The sequence below is a fragment of the Lampetra planeri genome, chromosome 8 (assembly GCF_965212315.1).
Source record: "Lampetra planeri chromosome 8, kcLamPlan1.2.h2, whole genome shotgun sequence".
NCBI lineage: Eukaryota > Metazoa > Chordata > Hyperoartia > Petromyzontiformes > Petromyzontidae > Lampetra > Lampetra planeri.
The window spans coordinates 11,617,215-11,633,839 of record NC_136114.1 but is presented as its reverse complement, the minus strand read 5'-3'; the positions used below and the strand labels follow the sequence as shown (position 1 = coordinate 11,633,839).

Sequence of the window (16,625 nt, the reverse complement as noted above, 5' to 3'; positions counted from 1 at the left end):
ACACAACCGTGGTGACGACACGGAAGCGGTGTGAACACGCGGGGTTATTGTTGTTGCTGCTGCTGCCGGGGCGCGCGTTATTTGTGTGGCCGTGGAGGGAGGCCTCGTGAAGGACGCTTGCCACTGGGGCAGTCTGGAGGCCAGTCGCCCTCCAACAACAACAAACAACAACAGCAGCAGCAACATCAGGGGCAGAGGAGCGAAGCCCACAACGAACGAGCGGAAGCCCAGGGCGGATTTAAAACGCAGCAAGTTGGCACGGTGAGGGTTGCCATCGGCCAGTCATCTCGGGTCAGTCAACCCCATTTGTTCTGTCGCCCCGTGACCCTGCCGGAGGGGGCCTTCGACACTTTCGCGTGGCCCTTAAGGTGCACCTAGCCTGGCACAAGCGCCCTGGTTGGGTTCGGTTCACGAAGAGAAAGTCGCGTTCTTTCTTTAAACTTCTTGGTTTACGTGAAACACAGATATACAGCGGTATGGAGATGTGCAGTTGTTAGATCAGAGCAGTGCTGCTGATGTGCATGGGGATACACACGCGCCAATTGCAACGTGATGGATTTTGTTTACGTTTACAAAGTGTGATGCTTTGGTAAGTTGTTATTTACGCGGTGCCGGGTTTGTGTTCAAGATGTATGCGTTCATACTCTTAAGTTTTTTCGGTAAAGTCACGTAGCTAAAAAATAAATAATAAAATAAACTATAAATTATTAGAAAAAATAATAGAAATAAAAATAATTTTTAGATTTTATTTCTATGTTTTTATTTCTGTTTAAAAACCTCTTAGGTTTTTTCGGTAAAGTCACGTAGGTAAAACATAAATAATAAAAGCTGATAATAAATAATGAATAGAGAAAATCATAGAAATAACATACTTTTTTCTATTTTTTTTCTATTTTTTTATTTCTGTTTATTATTTTTTTTTTCCTACGTGACTTTACCGAAAAAAACCTAAGATTATGAATCCTTGCAGTCACGAAAGCTTCAAATCTATAATGTATGCGTTCGTTTAACTGTGCAGTGCCTGGTAAGTTGGCTATTTACATGACAGGAGGATTTCTCTACACATCTGGCTGTCGCCTGATGATGCTGGTTGCAATTAAAGATGCGATGCTTCAGTTCAACGATGTTGCAAATACCTGGAATAAATACATTGTCGAATCATGTCGCTGGACAATTTACTGAGAACAATTCATACCTGTCAACCCCTTACAAGTGCCAAACTTATTACAGACCAATTCAGACCTTATCGGTTCACCCCGTGCCCCTTTTTAAATAATCTCAACGTTAAGTCCCATCACAAGGGAGAAACACAAATAGAAAATAATGTTTGTCAGTATTGAAACGACCTGAAAACTCAATTTCACTATACAAGATACGTGGTAAACCGTGTGGTAATGGCTAACCATTGTAATTTTTATACATTCATTAACCCCCCTCTTCCCCCAATCTGGCCTTCACACAAGAATGGCTCACAAGAGATGCCATCACATCTATCCCCCCTCTATTTAAGGAACGAAACACGAGGATTTCTCCACAAATCTGGCTGTCGCCTGATGATGCTGGTTGCAATTACTGGCGAAACGTTGTAAATGTTGGGGGTTTACTCTCCAACACACCGGTGTAGTGCTGTACTAGTAACGAGTTGGCGTGACAAACCTTACTAGTTGGCTAATTACACGATCTAACCCAAAAAAACTTCTGTTATGGATAAATCGTATGGGTGGCCAGCTATGAAAACTGATACATCTGCACTCATGCTTACAGCTGGAATCGTGGCCTACTAAGCGCAGTCAATCGTTACATTTGCCACTCGATCTTTTTGGGGTCGTCCATAAATGACGTCACGTACCTCGGTGGGGGGGGGGGTCAGACATTTGTCACTATGTGTGACGAGGGGGGGGGGGGTTGAGAAATGTGACGTCACATCAAAATGCGCAATTTTAAATAAATATAGACAACACGTTCTACTTAATTAAATAGACTTTTAAATAAATGTTTGCTCCTACAACATCAGAGTGTAGCGCCACATTACATACGCACTACAATGACAATAGTTTAAAGCGATTTGAAGCATGTTTTATTTTTGGGGAGGGGGGGGGGCAGAGTTTTGTGACGTCATATTTGAGGGGGGGGGGGTCTGACTTTTTGTGACGTTGTGTGACGAAAGGGGGGGGGGGGGGGGGGGTCAAAAATCGTTCTAAATCGCGTGACGTCATTTATGGACGGCCCCTTTGGACAAAATGTCCTTTTCGGGAAACCCAACAATTGAATGTAAAAAACCTCTCGACAAAATCGAGTTGAGGCCTTCGAATCTGCAACGCTTCGGAGTAAGTGCAGCACTTCCACCTTTAGGGGGCACCACGTGTGCGCGAGAGAGGCAGCGGGTGAACAAACACTCATTGTTCGTCAATAATTCACCCATTTCTGGGTGTCCCGCTGTCAACAATTAAAGCAAATGCTGGGCAGCGCGAGTTGCATTTAACACGGCGTTTTGTTTCCCTTTAGTCGGTGAACAAAACGCAATAATTGCTGTTCAGTGGCGATTAAGATGTCACTCCAATTGCGCCGCTGAAAGCGAGACGTAATACAGCAGCAGTGCGTGTGTATACGTAACCGGTCTCTCCTGTGCCTCTGAAGGCTCTGCTTTACGAAGTGGTCATTAAGAAGGCAGCAGGAGCTGGACGATGGACAAGAGCAGACACACCTCTGCTCTTGCGGCGATGCTGCCGCTGTTGATGGCCACATGGGTCTTCCCTCGGCCCGTCCTCTCGGCTTCACCGCCCAACGTGGTTATTATGTTCGCCGATGACTTGGGATTCGGAGACCTGGGATGCTACGGGCACCCCAGCTCCCTCACGCCCAACCTGGACCGCCTGGCAACGCTGGGACTTCGCTTCACAGACTTCTACAGCTCGGCTGCCGTCTGTAGTCCGTCCAGGTGAGCAGCAGCCTGCGGTGATGGTGGTGGTTGCCCTTAGGCATCAGCATCGCCACCATGCCATCATTATAACTACCAAAAACGAGCTTTATAGCTCATCGGATTCCTCCAGCTTCAATGAATATTATGATTAATTGTGGAGAGTATAAATTACAAATTAGATGAGCTGCAGCCACTTGTCTCCTTCATTGTGACTCTGCTGATGAGACACGGTATGTCGAAACCAGTTTCCCTCTGGTATGCAAACTGAAGGAGGTATAAGTTGGGGCATGAAGTAAAGTGACATTTGATTCTGACATTGGCCAGGCGCTCAAAGAGTTGTAATCGGGCATTAGTTGGTAATCGGGCAGGGTCCTCTGGGTCAGAGACAAATTTATTGAGGACAGGGTGTCACGTGGTCCAATTGAAGTAACATCGGGAAAAGACTGGACGAGAAAGAGGTAGCAACAACATGATGAACCATTATTACAAATGCGTCAGTGAAATGCTTGAAGGTACCGGCTGGTAGGAGATCCAGGGGAGAGGTTTTTATTGTGGCATATCGGATTATAATCATGATATTACTCTTACTATTTTAATTGTAGTAGCATCATATCACAAACTGTATGTTGTTCATGTCGATAAGATGTTTATCCACGTCTTCTTTAGAAAGGATACATTAATTTAATACAAGTTGTAAGCAAAGGGATATACAAAGTATGAGTACTTAGGCGATGGTATTTATATTCCATTTCAAATATTTGCACCCAAACCACCCCCCCTATTGGAAGTTTTGCTGACTCTCACCCCACCTCCATGAAAAATCTGAAGAAGATACCACCACATTGAGCGAGACGTCAGATGTAATGCCGAAAACATGCGGTACAACCTGAAAACGCAGCATAACCACGGTTTGCCCGTCCGTTGTGCAACCTTAGGGCAGGCCTGCTGACTGGTCGCTACGCCACGAGATCGGGCGTCTTCCCGGGGGTGTTCTACCCTGGCTCTGTGGGAGGGCTGCCCCTCAACGAAACCACCATAGCCAAGATGCTCAAGCTGCAGGGCTATGCCACTGGCATGGTGGGCAAGTGGCACCTGGGCCTGGGTGCCAACGGCACGTACCTGCCCACCCGTCATGGCTTTGACGAGTTCCTGGGCGTCCCCTACTCGCACGACCAGGGTCCTTGCCAGAACCTGACGTGCTTCCCTCCAGACGTGCCATGCTACGGCCGGTGCGATCAAGGCTCTGTTCTCCTGCCGCTGTTCGAGGGCGAGCAAATTTTGCGCCAGCCCGTGGATTTCACGACACTTGTGCCCGATTATATCACTTGGGCAGAGAAATTCATTCACAAGCAGGCCGCAGATGGAAAGCCCTTCTTCCTCTACTATGCCTCCCACGTGAGTGACTGCACAGCTCTAAAGCACGCTGTCTGGCTGTTAATACAAATTATATCTTACTTATTTTGAAAATAATGTTTTGAAATTTTTCAAAATTTTCATTGTGCAATGTTCATCATGTAAAGAGATAAATAATCCATTTGGAAGTCTCGCACAGCAGCGTATCATCCCGTGTGTTGAAGGAGAAATTTGTCACAGTGCGTCCCCCAAAAAAATCCTTAACGTAGCCATTCACCCTTTACACAGTAGTAGTGTCCGCGCTGTTGCCATACACTGCTGGGAGATCATTTGACGCATGACAGTCAAACCAATATTTAAATTCTCATACCTGGAATTTGGCCAAATGAAGTGTAAAGACACGTTATTGTGCGGTAATTGTTAACCATACTTAGACGCAGCACGAGAGAACCCGGTTTAATCACAAGTGGCTACCGAGCCTCTGTACCCAGGATCTCAGTGTTGCTGCCTTAACAATACAGCCTATGGGCTACTTAACCACCTCTTTATTTTGTTATTTGTTTAGTAATAACCTACATCCTTTTGCGAATCCACTGCAGGATAAAGGCCTCCCAACGCCATGTCTGTCATGGAGGTCATTGACCATACTTCACCATGCTGGTCAGTGCAATTTTGGTGAAAGAGGGGAGTGGCCAGAACAGGTTCAGATATCACTGATAATTGCCAAATCTGGAATTGAACTCCGGTTGCTGGGTTTATAACACAGCACTCATAATTTATGTGCCACTGTTCCATGAAATGTTATTATTAACGCGTTCGTATTTTAGGACGGCACCATCATAATCGAATGCATTTTTGAATCGCATTTCTTGTTTCTCATTTTGCACATTCGCTCTCCTCTTCCAGCACACACACTACCCGCAGTTTTCCAGCAAGAACTTTGCCAGGAGGAGTGAGCGAGGTCCATTTGGAGATGCCCTGATGGAGTTTGATCACTCGGTGGGAATGCTTCTGAAGGCCCTGGAGCAGGCCGGAGTGGAAGACAACACCTTGTTATTGTTCACCAGCGACAACGGGTCGGCAATGCGCAACATCCCGCTTCCCTTGATGCAGAGGTCGCAAACGGGTTTTGATTCCTTACCCGTACCCGTACCCGGCCGCACCAGGGTCGCAAACGGGTACCCGTACCCGGCCGTACCCGTACCCTACCCGTACCCGGCCGGGTACGGGTAGGGTACGGGTATCGGGTACCTGATTGCGACCTCTGGGATGAAGCCATGTTGCAGGCGCGGGTGGGTTGATTCTAGGAACTTGAATTGTGAGAAGAGACACGACGTTGGGAAATGAGTGACAAACGGTTACTCACCAGTGACTCACGGCCTACCCGTACCCGGCCGCACCAGGGTCGCAAACGGGTACCCGTACCCGGCCGTACCCGTACCGTACCCGGCCCGGGTACGGGTAGGGTACGGGTATCGGGTACCTGATTGCAACCTCTGGGATGAAACCATGTTGCAGGCGCGGGTGGGTTGATTCTAGGAACTTGAATTGTGAGAAGAGACACGACGTTGGGAAATGAGTGACAAACGGTTACTCACCAGTGACTCACGGCCTACCCGTACCCGTACCCGGCCGCACCAGGGTCGCAAACGGGTACCCGTACCCGGCCGGGTACGGGTAGCCGGGTATCGGGTAGGGTACGGGTATCGGGTACCCGTTTGCGACCTCTGCCTTGATGGCCACCGCCGCTCAAAGTCTTACTACCCTTTTATGACCTGAATAAAGGCAACGACAAAAAAAACCTCTCGTGCACACCTAACACCCATGCCGACAGTTTGCGTTGCAGCTTTGCGCTCACTTTTGTTGACTCAAATGTTTTACGTTCATTCCGCTTTGAAGTCCGGAGCTCAAGCGCATGAACCGAGGAGGGAACGCTGGGCCACTCAAGTGCGGGAAGGCCACAACGTACGAGGGAGGTTTGCGGGTTCCAGCCATTGCATACTGGCGGGGCAAGATCACTCCGGGTGCGTACTATGGCTTTACATGCTTCACGCGCAACCTTTGCACTCGTTACACGGTCCCTGGATTATCAATGAGTAAATCACTTGAAAGAAGACGACAACCCAAAAAGGGGCAATCCTTTTGCATCTTCCAAATGCTGTGTTCCAGGCTTTTCATCACCATAGTGAAGTTGACGTTGTCTGGAGGTCGTTGTCGAATTTTAGTGCTTACTCTGCCAGATTAGTTTTCAGGTTCTCAGTCTCGGCATTTCTTCTTCAGTGCTTTCAGGGTTTGTTTTTTTTGCTGATTTTCTTTACTCCATCATCCAGCCATTTCATTTCAGAGCGAGTTCGAGCTCCTATAATTTTTCCTTGCATAACTAATTTCTCCTGGTTGATATCAGGAAACCTAAAAAAATCACTGCCAGATGCTCCAACATAGGGCTGCAGTGGTCACTACATGGATGTTTGAAATTGTATGAATGTGATGGCACTAGAGTGCCATAATGATGCCCTTGTCCGTAGCCTTAAAGCTTTTTACTCTCTTATGAACAAAGCTGACAATATTTTTCAGATGGCCCGGGACACGCAAGCTAGGAATGCGTCCAAAATATAACAGCTGACCTTTCAGTTGTGCCTTACGCGAAGGCCCACGTGTGCCATCGCTAAAACAACCTTAAAGTTCAGTGCTATATTTGCCACGCGAATACACCTTGCGTTCGACCTGAGTTCTAAGTAGACGGAAATCTGCCCCGCGATGACAAGCGGCGTACCGTTGTGCGGTTGCCGTGTGCCCTCGCCGGCAGGCGTGACTCACGAGCTGGCCAGCACGCTGGACCTGCTTCCCACCATCGCTGCGGTCACGGGCGCCAAGCTGCCAGCTGTCCCACTGGACGGCTACAACATCGGGCCCCTCCTCTTCAACGGCGCCAAGGTTAGGGAGTGCGTTCGGCTGAAGCCTCGTCTGACGATAACGTTCAAAGCGATTGCCCGTAACTGTATCGCTCGCAATGGGCACGACCACCGTGCGGGGCAGGTGGGCGGCTACGTCATGGGCAGTAGAGAGTGGTGTGGAAAATTCCATTCTTGACGACCAACGTATAAGCTCTTCATCTTTACCAACTCGCGTTATCCAGCGTGGCGAGGTATTGTCAAACAATCGTCACGACCTGCATGGTGTGGGGATGCCCTCGACCCTCAACCAACGGCACATTGACGAAGGGCTGGAGATGTGCTTGCAAAACAATTGTGCATTCATAAAGAGCGTGAGCTTTTCATGCTAAATGTTTAAAAATATGCTGGAGTTTGAGTCGCCCTCTGCTGTAGCAGAAGGTTAGGGATTCATGCAAATGTACACATCCTACCTCGTGTTAAATGCCCTCTTAATTACTGAACAAGCTACACAAAATACGAAGCACAGTGAAGGTTTATAAGTTATGTACAGTAAAACCTTAGATTGCAAGTAACTTAGTCTGCAAGTGTTTTGCAAGACGAGCAATTTTTTTTTATAAATATGAATTTTATAAACGAGCGAGGTCTTGCAATACGAGTAGTACGTGTATACGCTTTGTCTGCCGAGCGTCACGTGATCACAACTGATATACGAGTGCTTTGATATACGAGTGCTTTGGATTACAAACACGTTTCCGGAACGAATTATGCTCGCAATCCAAGGTTTTACTGTATTTTATAAGGCTTTATTGGAAGATGCATCGGGCTTGTACCCATCACAATTTGGACAAATTTCCAAGGCGATGTGTTTTCGCGTTTTTTTTTCTTTTCAAGGTGCCCATCTGGCTCCTATTGTTTTCTGCAGTATTTCCACGGCCAGCAGTTAAACTTGAAGGAATGACTTGAGGGCACCTCAGCAGATGTGCTGTAAACTGCCACCCTATCACTGATATCTACTCAGCGGCAGAGAATTGCGCTCCAGCCTGGTCTGGGAGCTCGTACAAAAAAACTGCATTCTCAAACATAATTAAATAACGTGATGCGCGTCAAAACTTCAACACTGAAACTGACACCAATCCCCTGGCTCCCTATTTTGGCTAACATTCTGCCACCAAATATCTGCAGACATGAAAACTGTAAGGGAGTTTACATGTTTCCTTGTGAATGACAACCTACCCATCAACCAATACCTCAACAATATACCTCGGTGCCAAATTAAGTCCTGATCTCCCTTCTGGATCACGCTATCGCCATCCCACAATCCATATTACACAAAAGGTCGCGAAAGCCTGCGTGTTAAACCGACCATCCTATAATCTCGCCCAGATCTGGAAGAACGCTGACGAACGGAGTGAAACAACGCTTGCTTCCAGATTAACCACCTTATTTGAGACCCAAAAATCACACCTCCTGTCTTTTACATTCCTCGAAGACACTGGTTGTAACTATGAGCCACATCAGAACATCAACAGGCTGAAGCACACATCTTCTTCATGAATGTAAAATCAAAGGCAATCCACAGTCATGTGACTGTGGTCATGCAATCTAAAATAGGGACCGTATAGTAAACCACTGTCGTGTGTGCTCCTTCAATGGAGGAGGAATAGCAAAACTAGACAGACTCTTTCTTGAAACCCTCTCATGGGTAGTCGACCTCGACATTGGCATTTAGCTTCTGAACATACTGCCATGTACAAGAATAGAATAACGGGCTTGGTGATCCAATAGCAAGCCCAGAGCCATTGCAGGATCAGCAGCGCTTCGTGAGTCCCAAGGATCTCGGCCGTGCCCCTCCTGCTCCGTTCCCACCGCCAGCCCCCCACCCCATCCTGTTCTCGATCGCCAGGGGGAAATACTGTTTAATTTTTTTTTTATGACACGTAACAAATTAATGGCTTAAGTATGATTAGCCTCACCGAAAGAGTATTGTTATTTTTGTAATTTTCTGGCGTGTTGAAGTATATAAAAACAAAACAAGGCGCTGAAGTTCAGTTAAATGAGGGACGCCATTTAGTGTGCATCCTTTTTCCACACGGAGACCGTGATGCCATGGACAGGGTCCCAGCATGGGCCTGTGGCTCCCCGAAGAAAGGGGGGAACCCTTGAGCCTGGTTCCCGAGCGCTCTCGGTTCCGGGTTGGCCCGATACGGCTGCCATGGGAACCCAGGCTGAGCCTACGAGTGCACCTCCCAAACCGAGCGAGCATCGTTCCCACTAGTCATGGGTATATGGCATCAGAGCCTGTGTAGGGTCACCACTGCTTTACCAACTTTAATGACACAAGTGCATCCGATGTGTTTTCCACAGAGCCCTCGGAAGTCGATGTTCTACTTCACATCGTCACCGACCAGTGATCAGGGGGTGTTTGCAGTCCGACACAACTATTACAAAGCCCACTATTTCACAGAAGGTAGGGTCCACCACCATCGCCACTTTAATTTTACTGATGGAGGACTCGCGTTTCTTCCATCCACCCTGTTATTTTATCAAATAGTCATATCCTCATACACTCCCCACCCCTTCCCCCTGCTTTCTACAGGAGCGGGTGCCAGTGCTCTTACCCCGGATCACGACTGCGGGATTGCCGCTGGGTGCAAGAAACACAGTCCGCCGCTTCTCTTTCACCTGGGCTGGGACGTGTCTGAACGCGTCGAGCTGAACTCCAGCCTCCCCGACCTGAAGCCTGTGGCGGAGGACATAGACCGCCTGCGCGACAAGTTCCAGCTCGACATGACGTGGGGGCCGAGCCAGATGGATCGCGGAATAGACCCTAAGCTAGAGCCCTGCTGCAAGCCACAGTGCAGCCCCAAGCCCACGTGCTGCCAGTGCGTGTGACAGGAGAGATCAGCCCCTCTTGTAACAGGGTTGGCTCGCCGATTTTAGACGACGGACTCTTGCGTGCAATGTGGCGGATATTGACGGCGTCATTGAGTTGGTACGTTCCGTCTGTTCGTCTTTCCCGTCCGTTCGTCCTGCGTTGTTACTGAGCCACTAGGCCAAATTGAGCTTCATCGACACTCGGCAATAATCGCGCCTTGCGTCACAACACAAATAACACCCCAATAGGGTGGATAAAAAAATTTGCTTTTGATTAATGTTTCTATTTTTCATTCATATTTTCTTCACAGCCCTTTGTCTATCCACTGTTGGATAAAGCACATCCTGTCGTGTTAAGCATCGCGCTTGTCTGACCATACGTCACTCACACCAGTCGGTGCGGCTTTGGCGAAGGGGGGGCTCAGGAATGGTATATCACGCCGCACTGTTATCCGTGACTGGGAATCGAACTCCGTGAAATTTGCTCAGGGCACAGTTCGCTAACCGCTGACACCATTCGCTCCCCCGTGATTTTATACATGACTTAAGATTCGTTGACCACCAAATGTGAAAGTGGTGGTTCAAATCTCAAGAACGAGTCTTCACGGAAGAGGTTTCGTCTTACTGCTGGTGATTTTATTAAGAAGCCTCTACTTTGCTGTACAGGACTATTGGAATGATTCGGGTTTTTTTTTCACTTTATATAATGAGCGTGGTATTTTAAATCTAAAACTCTACATAAGCTATCAAAACTCCATAAGCCAAGTGATACTGTGAAACAATAACGTTTAGATTTAAAATCATTTTTTTCGTTTAATATTGCTTGGCAATAAAAAAAAACATGCTGGGATTGTTTTGTTAAACATTGGTTCATTTCATCAATAAAAATCTATGGGATGATGCGTTTTGTAATGCTTCCGTCTTAACTTCCACTTCCAGGGAACGTGTAGCTGATCGAATTCATGGGAAACGCATTCACCGGTACAGATGTTAAGGTCTTTTCGGTAAAGTCACGTAGGTAAAATAATAATAATAATAAATTAATAAATGAGAATAACTCAGACGGAGACTTGTGTTGCCTCTGAAACATCGTGATTTAATTGAGTTATTTTTATTTATTATTTTATTACTATTTTTTTTGTCTACGTGATTTTAACGAAAAAAACCTAAGAGTATGAATCCTTGCAGTCACGAAAGCTTCAAATCTAAAGGGTTACCTTTGACTTTGTTAGGCGCTGGAACTCTTTCACGAGTGTCAAAATACACTCAATGAAACGTCCCAAATGGCAGATCGGAATACATGAAACATTTTGTACCTTTTTATATCGTGGCAGCCTCCCAAAACTGAGTGGCAGGGTACAACTTGTACCGCAATGGTTTATAAGCAAAATGTTCAATTAGGTTACACACTGAATCCTGGAAGTGGCATCGGTGGCTTGGGGCAACAGAGAACTGAGCCACTGCTGCCGAGATCTTGGCCTCCCGATCAGAGCAGACGCATGGTGAGTTCATGGTGTCAACCTTTCTCCAGTGTCGTGAGATTTAAAAAAAGCAACACAATACGTCTTGGTCGTCACTTATTTTAGTTAACTCCACATCCGAATTAAACGTTTTTGTTTTATTGACGTGATTATCCTATTCTGTTGAGGATTTATACAGCGCCCTTTCCAGGGCATCAGAAAAGGCATCCCGAAAGAGACCTTCTCCTTTCGTGACTGCAGGGATTCATCTTCTTGGTTCTTTCGGTAAAGTCACGTAGAAGGGAAGTAATAACATAATAAAAATAAAACGTAATAAAATAATAAAAATAAAACATAATATTTTATTATGTTTAATAAAATAATAAAAATAAAACATAATATTTTATTATGTTTTATTTTTATTATTTTATTACTTCCCTTCTACGTGACTTTACCGAAAGAACCAAGAAGAGGCCTTCTCCTGTAGTGATGGCACAAGTTCTGCGACATCTCGGACTATTCATTGACAAGGGGCGATGTTCGGCTAGCTGCGGAGTTCCAAATTGAAGTTTATTATGATGTGACACTGAAATGACACTTTAAAAATGATAAGATACAAAGCCATGTCGAAGTAATGATTTGAAGGAACCGATCCATGAGTGGGGAGGTCAGCTTTTAGTCTCATTTTATTCTTTTCTCATTCCAGTCCTTCACTGGTAACCTCTGGAGTGGCCTTTCCTTATGGCAATGAACTGATAACTACGGGTTCCAATTGATGTATTGATGGAGACAGGTTCGTGCTTGTAATTAGCCGTGGACCGTACCATGTTTTATGGGGACTTTTTTGAGACGTACAACATTTTCAGAATTCATCACTGTGAGTGTGCACTGTGGAGTTTGGAAGTCATTTTAAATAAAACTCCATCTGACAAGCCGCAGGGGAGACAATAACCTATTGGCCCCTTGTTATCTCCTCTCTGCCCAGAGCACACCAATGCATCTCCTGTGACCTTGCAATCCGCAGTTGCCGAGCCAAGGACAAGAACAAAAGACGACAGGCAGCCGGATGGCTCGAGTCCAAACACTTAACCAGAGCTGGGTTTGAATCCAGGTTTCAGACACGTGATTAAAGTGGGTTCCACAGGGTTCCACAGTTATAATAACAACAACAACAACACATCCCTCCAATTTGTTTTGTTTTTTACAATTCGACAACGCATCCACCTCTGAGAATAAAAAAAAATGTTGACTTCACCATTGGAACCTCATTTGCCAGTAAAAATATGATTATTGGTGTTTTACCCTTCTAGCTGGCAACAAAACTGACACCTTTTTTTACAAGGAGTCATGTTTACATAGACCACAATACCTGCAGTCATAATGCAAACAAAAAACATAACTGATAATGTACACTGTCCTTGAAGTTGATTAGTCCACACCAGAGACAGCTTTCCTTAGAGCCTAGTCTCACATGGGTTGGACCAGATGACGCCATTATGACTGCAGGTATTGTGGTCTATGTAAACATGACTCCTTGTAAAAAAGGTGTCAGTTTTGTTGCCAGATAGAAGGGTAAAAAAACAATTATCAATGTTGACTTCCATGCGGCATAGCTGAGCACGTGCAAAACGCAGCGCCCCCTAGAGTCGATAAGAGATCAATGGAAGAGACCGCAGACCAAGTCACTCGAGGTCTCCTTCCATGGGCTATTCTCCAACATGAGGCGATGGTCCTTGGTGACTGAGACAGTTCGAGAATGAACGCCTCGTCACATGACATGAGACCAACCGCACAATTGAAGACTTGTAATGTTGTTTTCTGTTCCATTCAATGACCACGTATTTAAAATAAAAAGCTTGGTGGGCAGCACCGGAGACACGGTACAATGGTGTTTGTTGGTATTGATGGATGTGGCTGTGTGGGAAATGTGGATCTTCAAATAAATTGTTCGCGTCTGATGCTGTTCACACAGCAGCCTTTACGAATAATCCCAGACAGTGGTATAATTTGCGTTTGGCAATCAGGCAATCGGAGTCAGAGATATTTAAATGTCTTGAAAACTCACCTCTTCAAATTGGCCTTTAACCCCCCTAGATATGATACGTTGTTTCTACTTCATTTTGATTTCCTACTTTCCATACAAAGCGCACTGGGACCTACGCATCAAATGCACCTTAAAAATGTTAAATGTATTGAGATTTGACTGTTACATTTCTGTGTGCGGATTTTTGCTGGCATTGGTTAATTTTGTTTTGGGTTTCTATTAAAAACTATTAAACTATTTTTGTATTTTACCAGGTAAGGCCCACTTGAGCTACATAGCCCTTTTTTCAGAAGCGACCTGGCCACAAATGATAGCTCAACGTAGTGGTTTATCACGTGGACATTTCTCACAGCCAAATACTCCAAAGGCACGTCTCTAAATGCGGAGGGAAAAACCGGAGGACCCGGACCACGAGGAAAGAGGAAAGAGACGTGCAAACTACAACAAATATATATATACAGCAGGCGTCAGGGTTGGGATCGAACCCACGACCTCCTGTATACCAGACGAGTTAGTTAACATCTCCTAGCCACCGTGGATGTTGGGATGTTGGCAGTAACTCTTGGCAGTGAATTATGCCGCACGTTACACAATATCAGTTTGCTCCTCCTGTAGACGGCAGAGGTACACGCGCCGTTCTCGCGTTAACCTTCACTGCAGAGGCTGACCTTTACATCATGAGTGCATTGCTCACGTGAGCTGCTTATTAAGTGGCTGCGATAAAAGTTGCAGTGCGCATGCTATTTCGAGAGCGTGAGGTTGGACGCGTTTCACATTAGCCAAATTATATTCGCTAATTGGACCTCGTGGTAACGTGCTTGTGTGACGTCAAGGGTTGATCGTTAATTTATTTTATGATGAAATGAAGATAATCTGTGAATTAATGATCCGAGTAGTGGGGCAGCGATTAACGCATTGCGCTAAGAACTATAATTCCCGGCCATGGCTAACATCAGTGCCAAGTGATATTTGGAGTGATCCAAGGTCTTGTCACTCTTTAATCTTCATCCAGCAGTGGTTAAATCAACCAATTAGTCAAACAAATTGATCATGTGCAAGTTATAATACTGTGGATGTAAATGTATATTATTATACAGTACATTTCTTTCTCAATTCCCTGCTGGATGAAGGCTTCCTACGCAGTGTTGGTATTGGGGGTTGTTTGACCATACTTCACCACACTGGTCACTGCGAGTGGGTGCAGGAGGTGCCCAAAACTGGTTCGAATATCACTGACCAGTGATGTTAGCCGTGGCCGGGAATCAGACTCAAGTTGTGCCAGGTTCATAAGTGTGTGCGACAACACCCACCGTTCCACAGCTGTGCACGTGTGTGCTGTCTTACAGATTGTAATAGATAATTGGAAAAAAAATACACAGCATCAAAATATATTGCATGGATACACCATATATCGCTCGGTTAGAGACAAAGGACATAACGCACAGATTTACAGTACCAGTGTTTTAATTGTACATTTGTATAATTATTACAGGATTGAAGGGGGACTCACAGTACTAATCACTCGACCCTACTGGCAACACCTTTATTACAATTCGGCTCCCCCCCACTAAACGTCATTATTGAACACCACTAACGCTAGTCGGTAAAATCTACATCAGTTCAACTTTCTTTTTAATTGCGTGGCTGCTGTAAATGTAACTACACGGATGTACGGCCACATTCCGCGTGAATGCAAATTGATTTATTTTTTAGAACAGCGTAATGTGGCATAACATACAAGGTTACTGCATGTTTTTTTTAAATTAAGGCTTATTTAACATATTAGAGCCGTAAGCAAAGTCCTGTTCCTCTTGTAGCCCGCTAATCTTGCATCGGAATCCCAACTCACAACAGCTATCCACAAGTATCCGCTGGTGAAATCGTTTTGTGCAGAAACGCTCTTCTAGACCTGTAACGATATGCCCCCTACTCCCCTCGCAAGTCCATGAATTGTCACGATTTGTTCTTGTGAATCGATTGCAGAATCAATTCCTATTTTTTTACATCGTGTTGCAGGCCCTCTCATTGGTTACAGGAGCAGCGCAAACCAATTGCCAACGTGTTCGAATACAAAAGAATAAATTCGACGCGTGTGCCGTGTGCTCAAGAATCGATTTTTAGATCGATGAATTGATACGTCGTTGTACCCCTACTGTGTCAGAGCGGGTGTGCAGCTTCCAATGCAAGGTTAGGCTGGGTTGGAGCATCGTCTGCCACACACACACACACAGAGCTGACACTGAAAATTCCAGTTTCATCGGTCTGCACTGGACTGTGTTCCATGCTAATATCCAGCAAGTACTCTCTCTGACGACTCGTCACACAGCCCTCCTGCGCCAGTGGTACACCCCGATACAGCAAAGGCCATCTAATGCTTGCTTTAATGGCAAACTTCTCATGCCTGTCTTGTTGCGTCACGTCCTGACCAGCGTTCTGCTCAAGGCACTAACGGAGGGCTTTCCCTGGCCACCGCTCATGCTGAGCCGTCGCAATGTTCACACTACGAATGTCTGCATGTCAAGGCGAGCGAGCGAGCACACGACAAGCCTGTGGTCAATTATGAAATCACAAAAACACTGTTATCTGCAATTTAATGACACTGTGATTCCAATTCATTACGAATGACATAGCAACAATTGTAACTGACCTCAGGTCTGCCACGTGACTTTACACAAAAATGGGCACGTCGTCTTCTAAGTTGCCTAGAGTGTGGCCACACCATTTTGTTGAAATTCGTGAACGTAGACTAGATCGTTGAACCTTGTTGAACTTTTCACATGGTCCTTGCCCTGTCCTCATCAGGTGTGTATTTGCCAATCGTTGGATACATCCACTGTTAGTGATTGTTTTTCAGGTAAAAGACTCTAAAGGTATCTTGTTTCATTTGAGGGCTCCTGGATTACAGGTGCACTGGACTTCAAAATTAAATTAGAGAAACTTACGTAAAACGGTCACCTTATTTTTCCGTTAGGAGTGAGACTTCAATAGGTCGAGTTCTACTGCAAACACCTGGAATTTTCAGCTGAAAGGCTATACATCGATAAAAATGTTTAGAATAATGCATTCCATCACTGCAAATG

At 45.7% G+C, this 16,625-nt stretch overlaps 1 protein-coding gene across 3 annotated transcripts; it reads left to right on the top strand.

Annotated features, from left to right (window-relative positions):
* On the top strand, positions 1-10,943 carry ARSA (arylsulfatase A). Of its 3 annotated transcripts, none has more exons than XM_078597031.1 (8): positions 1-261; positions 2,638-2,938; positions 3,856-4,315; positions 5,180-5,349; positions 6,173-6,297; positions 7,080-7,207; positions 9,532-9,634; positions 9,764-10,943. In XM_078597031.1, the coding sequence occupies exons 2-8, from the start codon at positions 2,685-2,687 to the stop codon at positions 10,057-10,059; spliced, it is 1,536 nt and encodes a 511-aa protein (XP_078453157.1). In that variant the 5' UTR covers positions 1-261; positions 2,638-2,684; the 3' UTR covers positions 10,060-10,943. The 3 variants fall into 3 exon arrangements, with proteins under 3 accessions (XP_078453157.1, XP_078453156.1, XP_078453158.1); XM_078597030.1 differs by having other exon boundaries at positions 172-291; XM_078597032.1 differs by lacking the exon at positions 1-261 and adding an exon at positions 519-589.
* The last annotated feature ends 5,682 nt before the right edge of the window (positions 10,944-16,625 follow it).

Excerpts from the sequence above, each read along its gene's own strand:
- ARSA (XM_078597031.1), top strand. The coding sequence starts at position 2,685 with ATGGACAAGAGCAGACACACCTCTGCTCTTGCGGCGATGCTGCCGCTG. Across the intron at positions 6,298-7,079 it reads GCGGGGCAAGATCACTCCGG|GCGTGACTCACGAGCTGGCC; the intron begins GTGCGTACTATG and ends CCTCGCCGGCAG. Across the intron at positions 9,635-9,763 it reads AGCCCACTATTTCACAGAAG|GAGCGGGTGCCAGTGCTCTT; the intron begins GTAGGGTCCACC and ends TGCTTTCTACAG.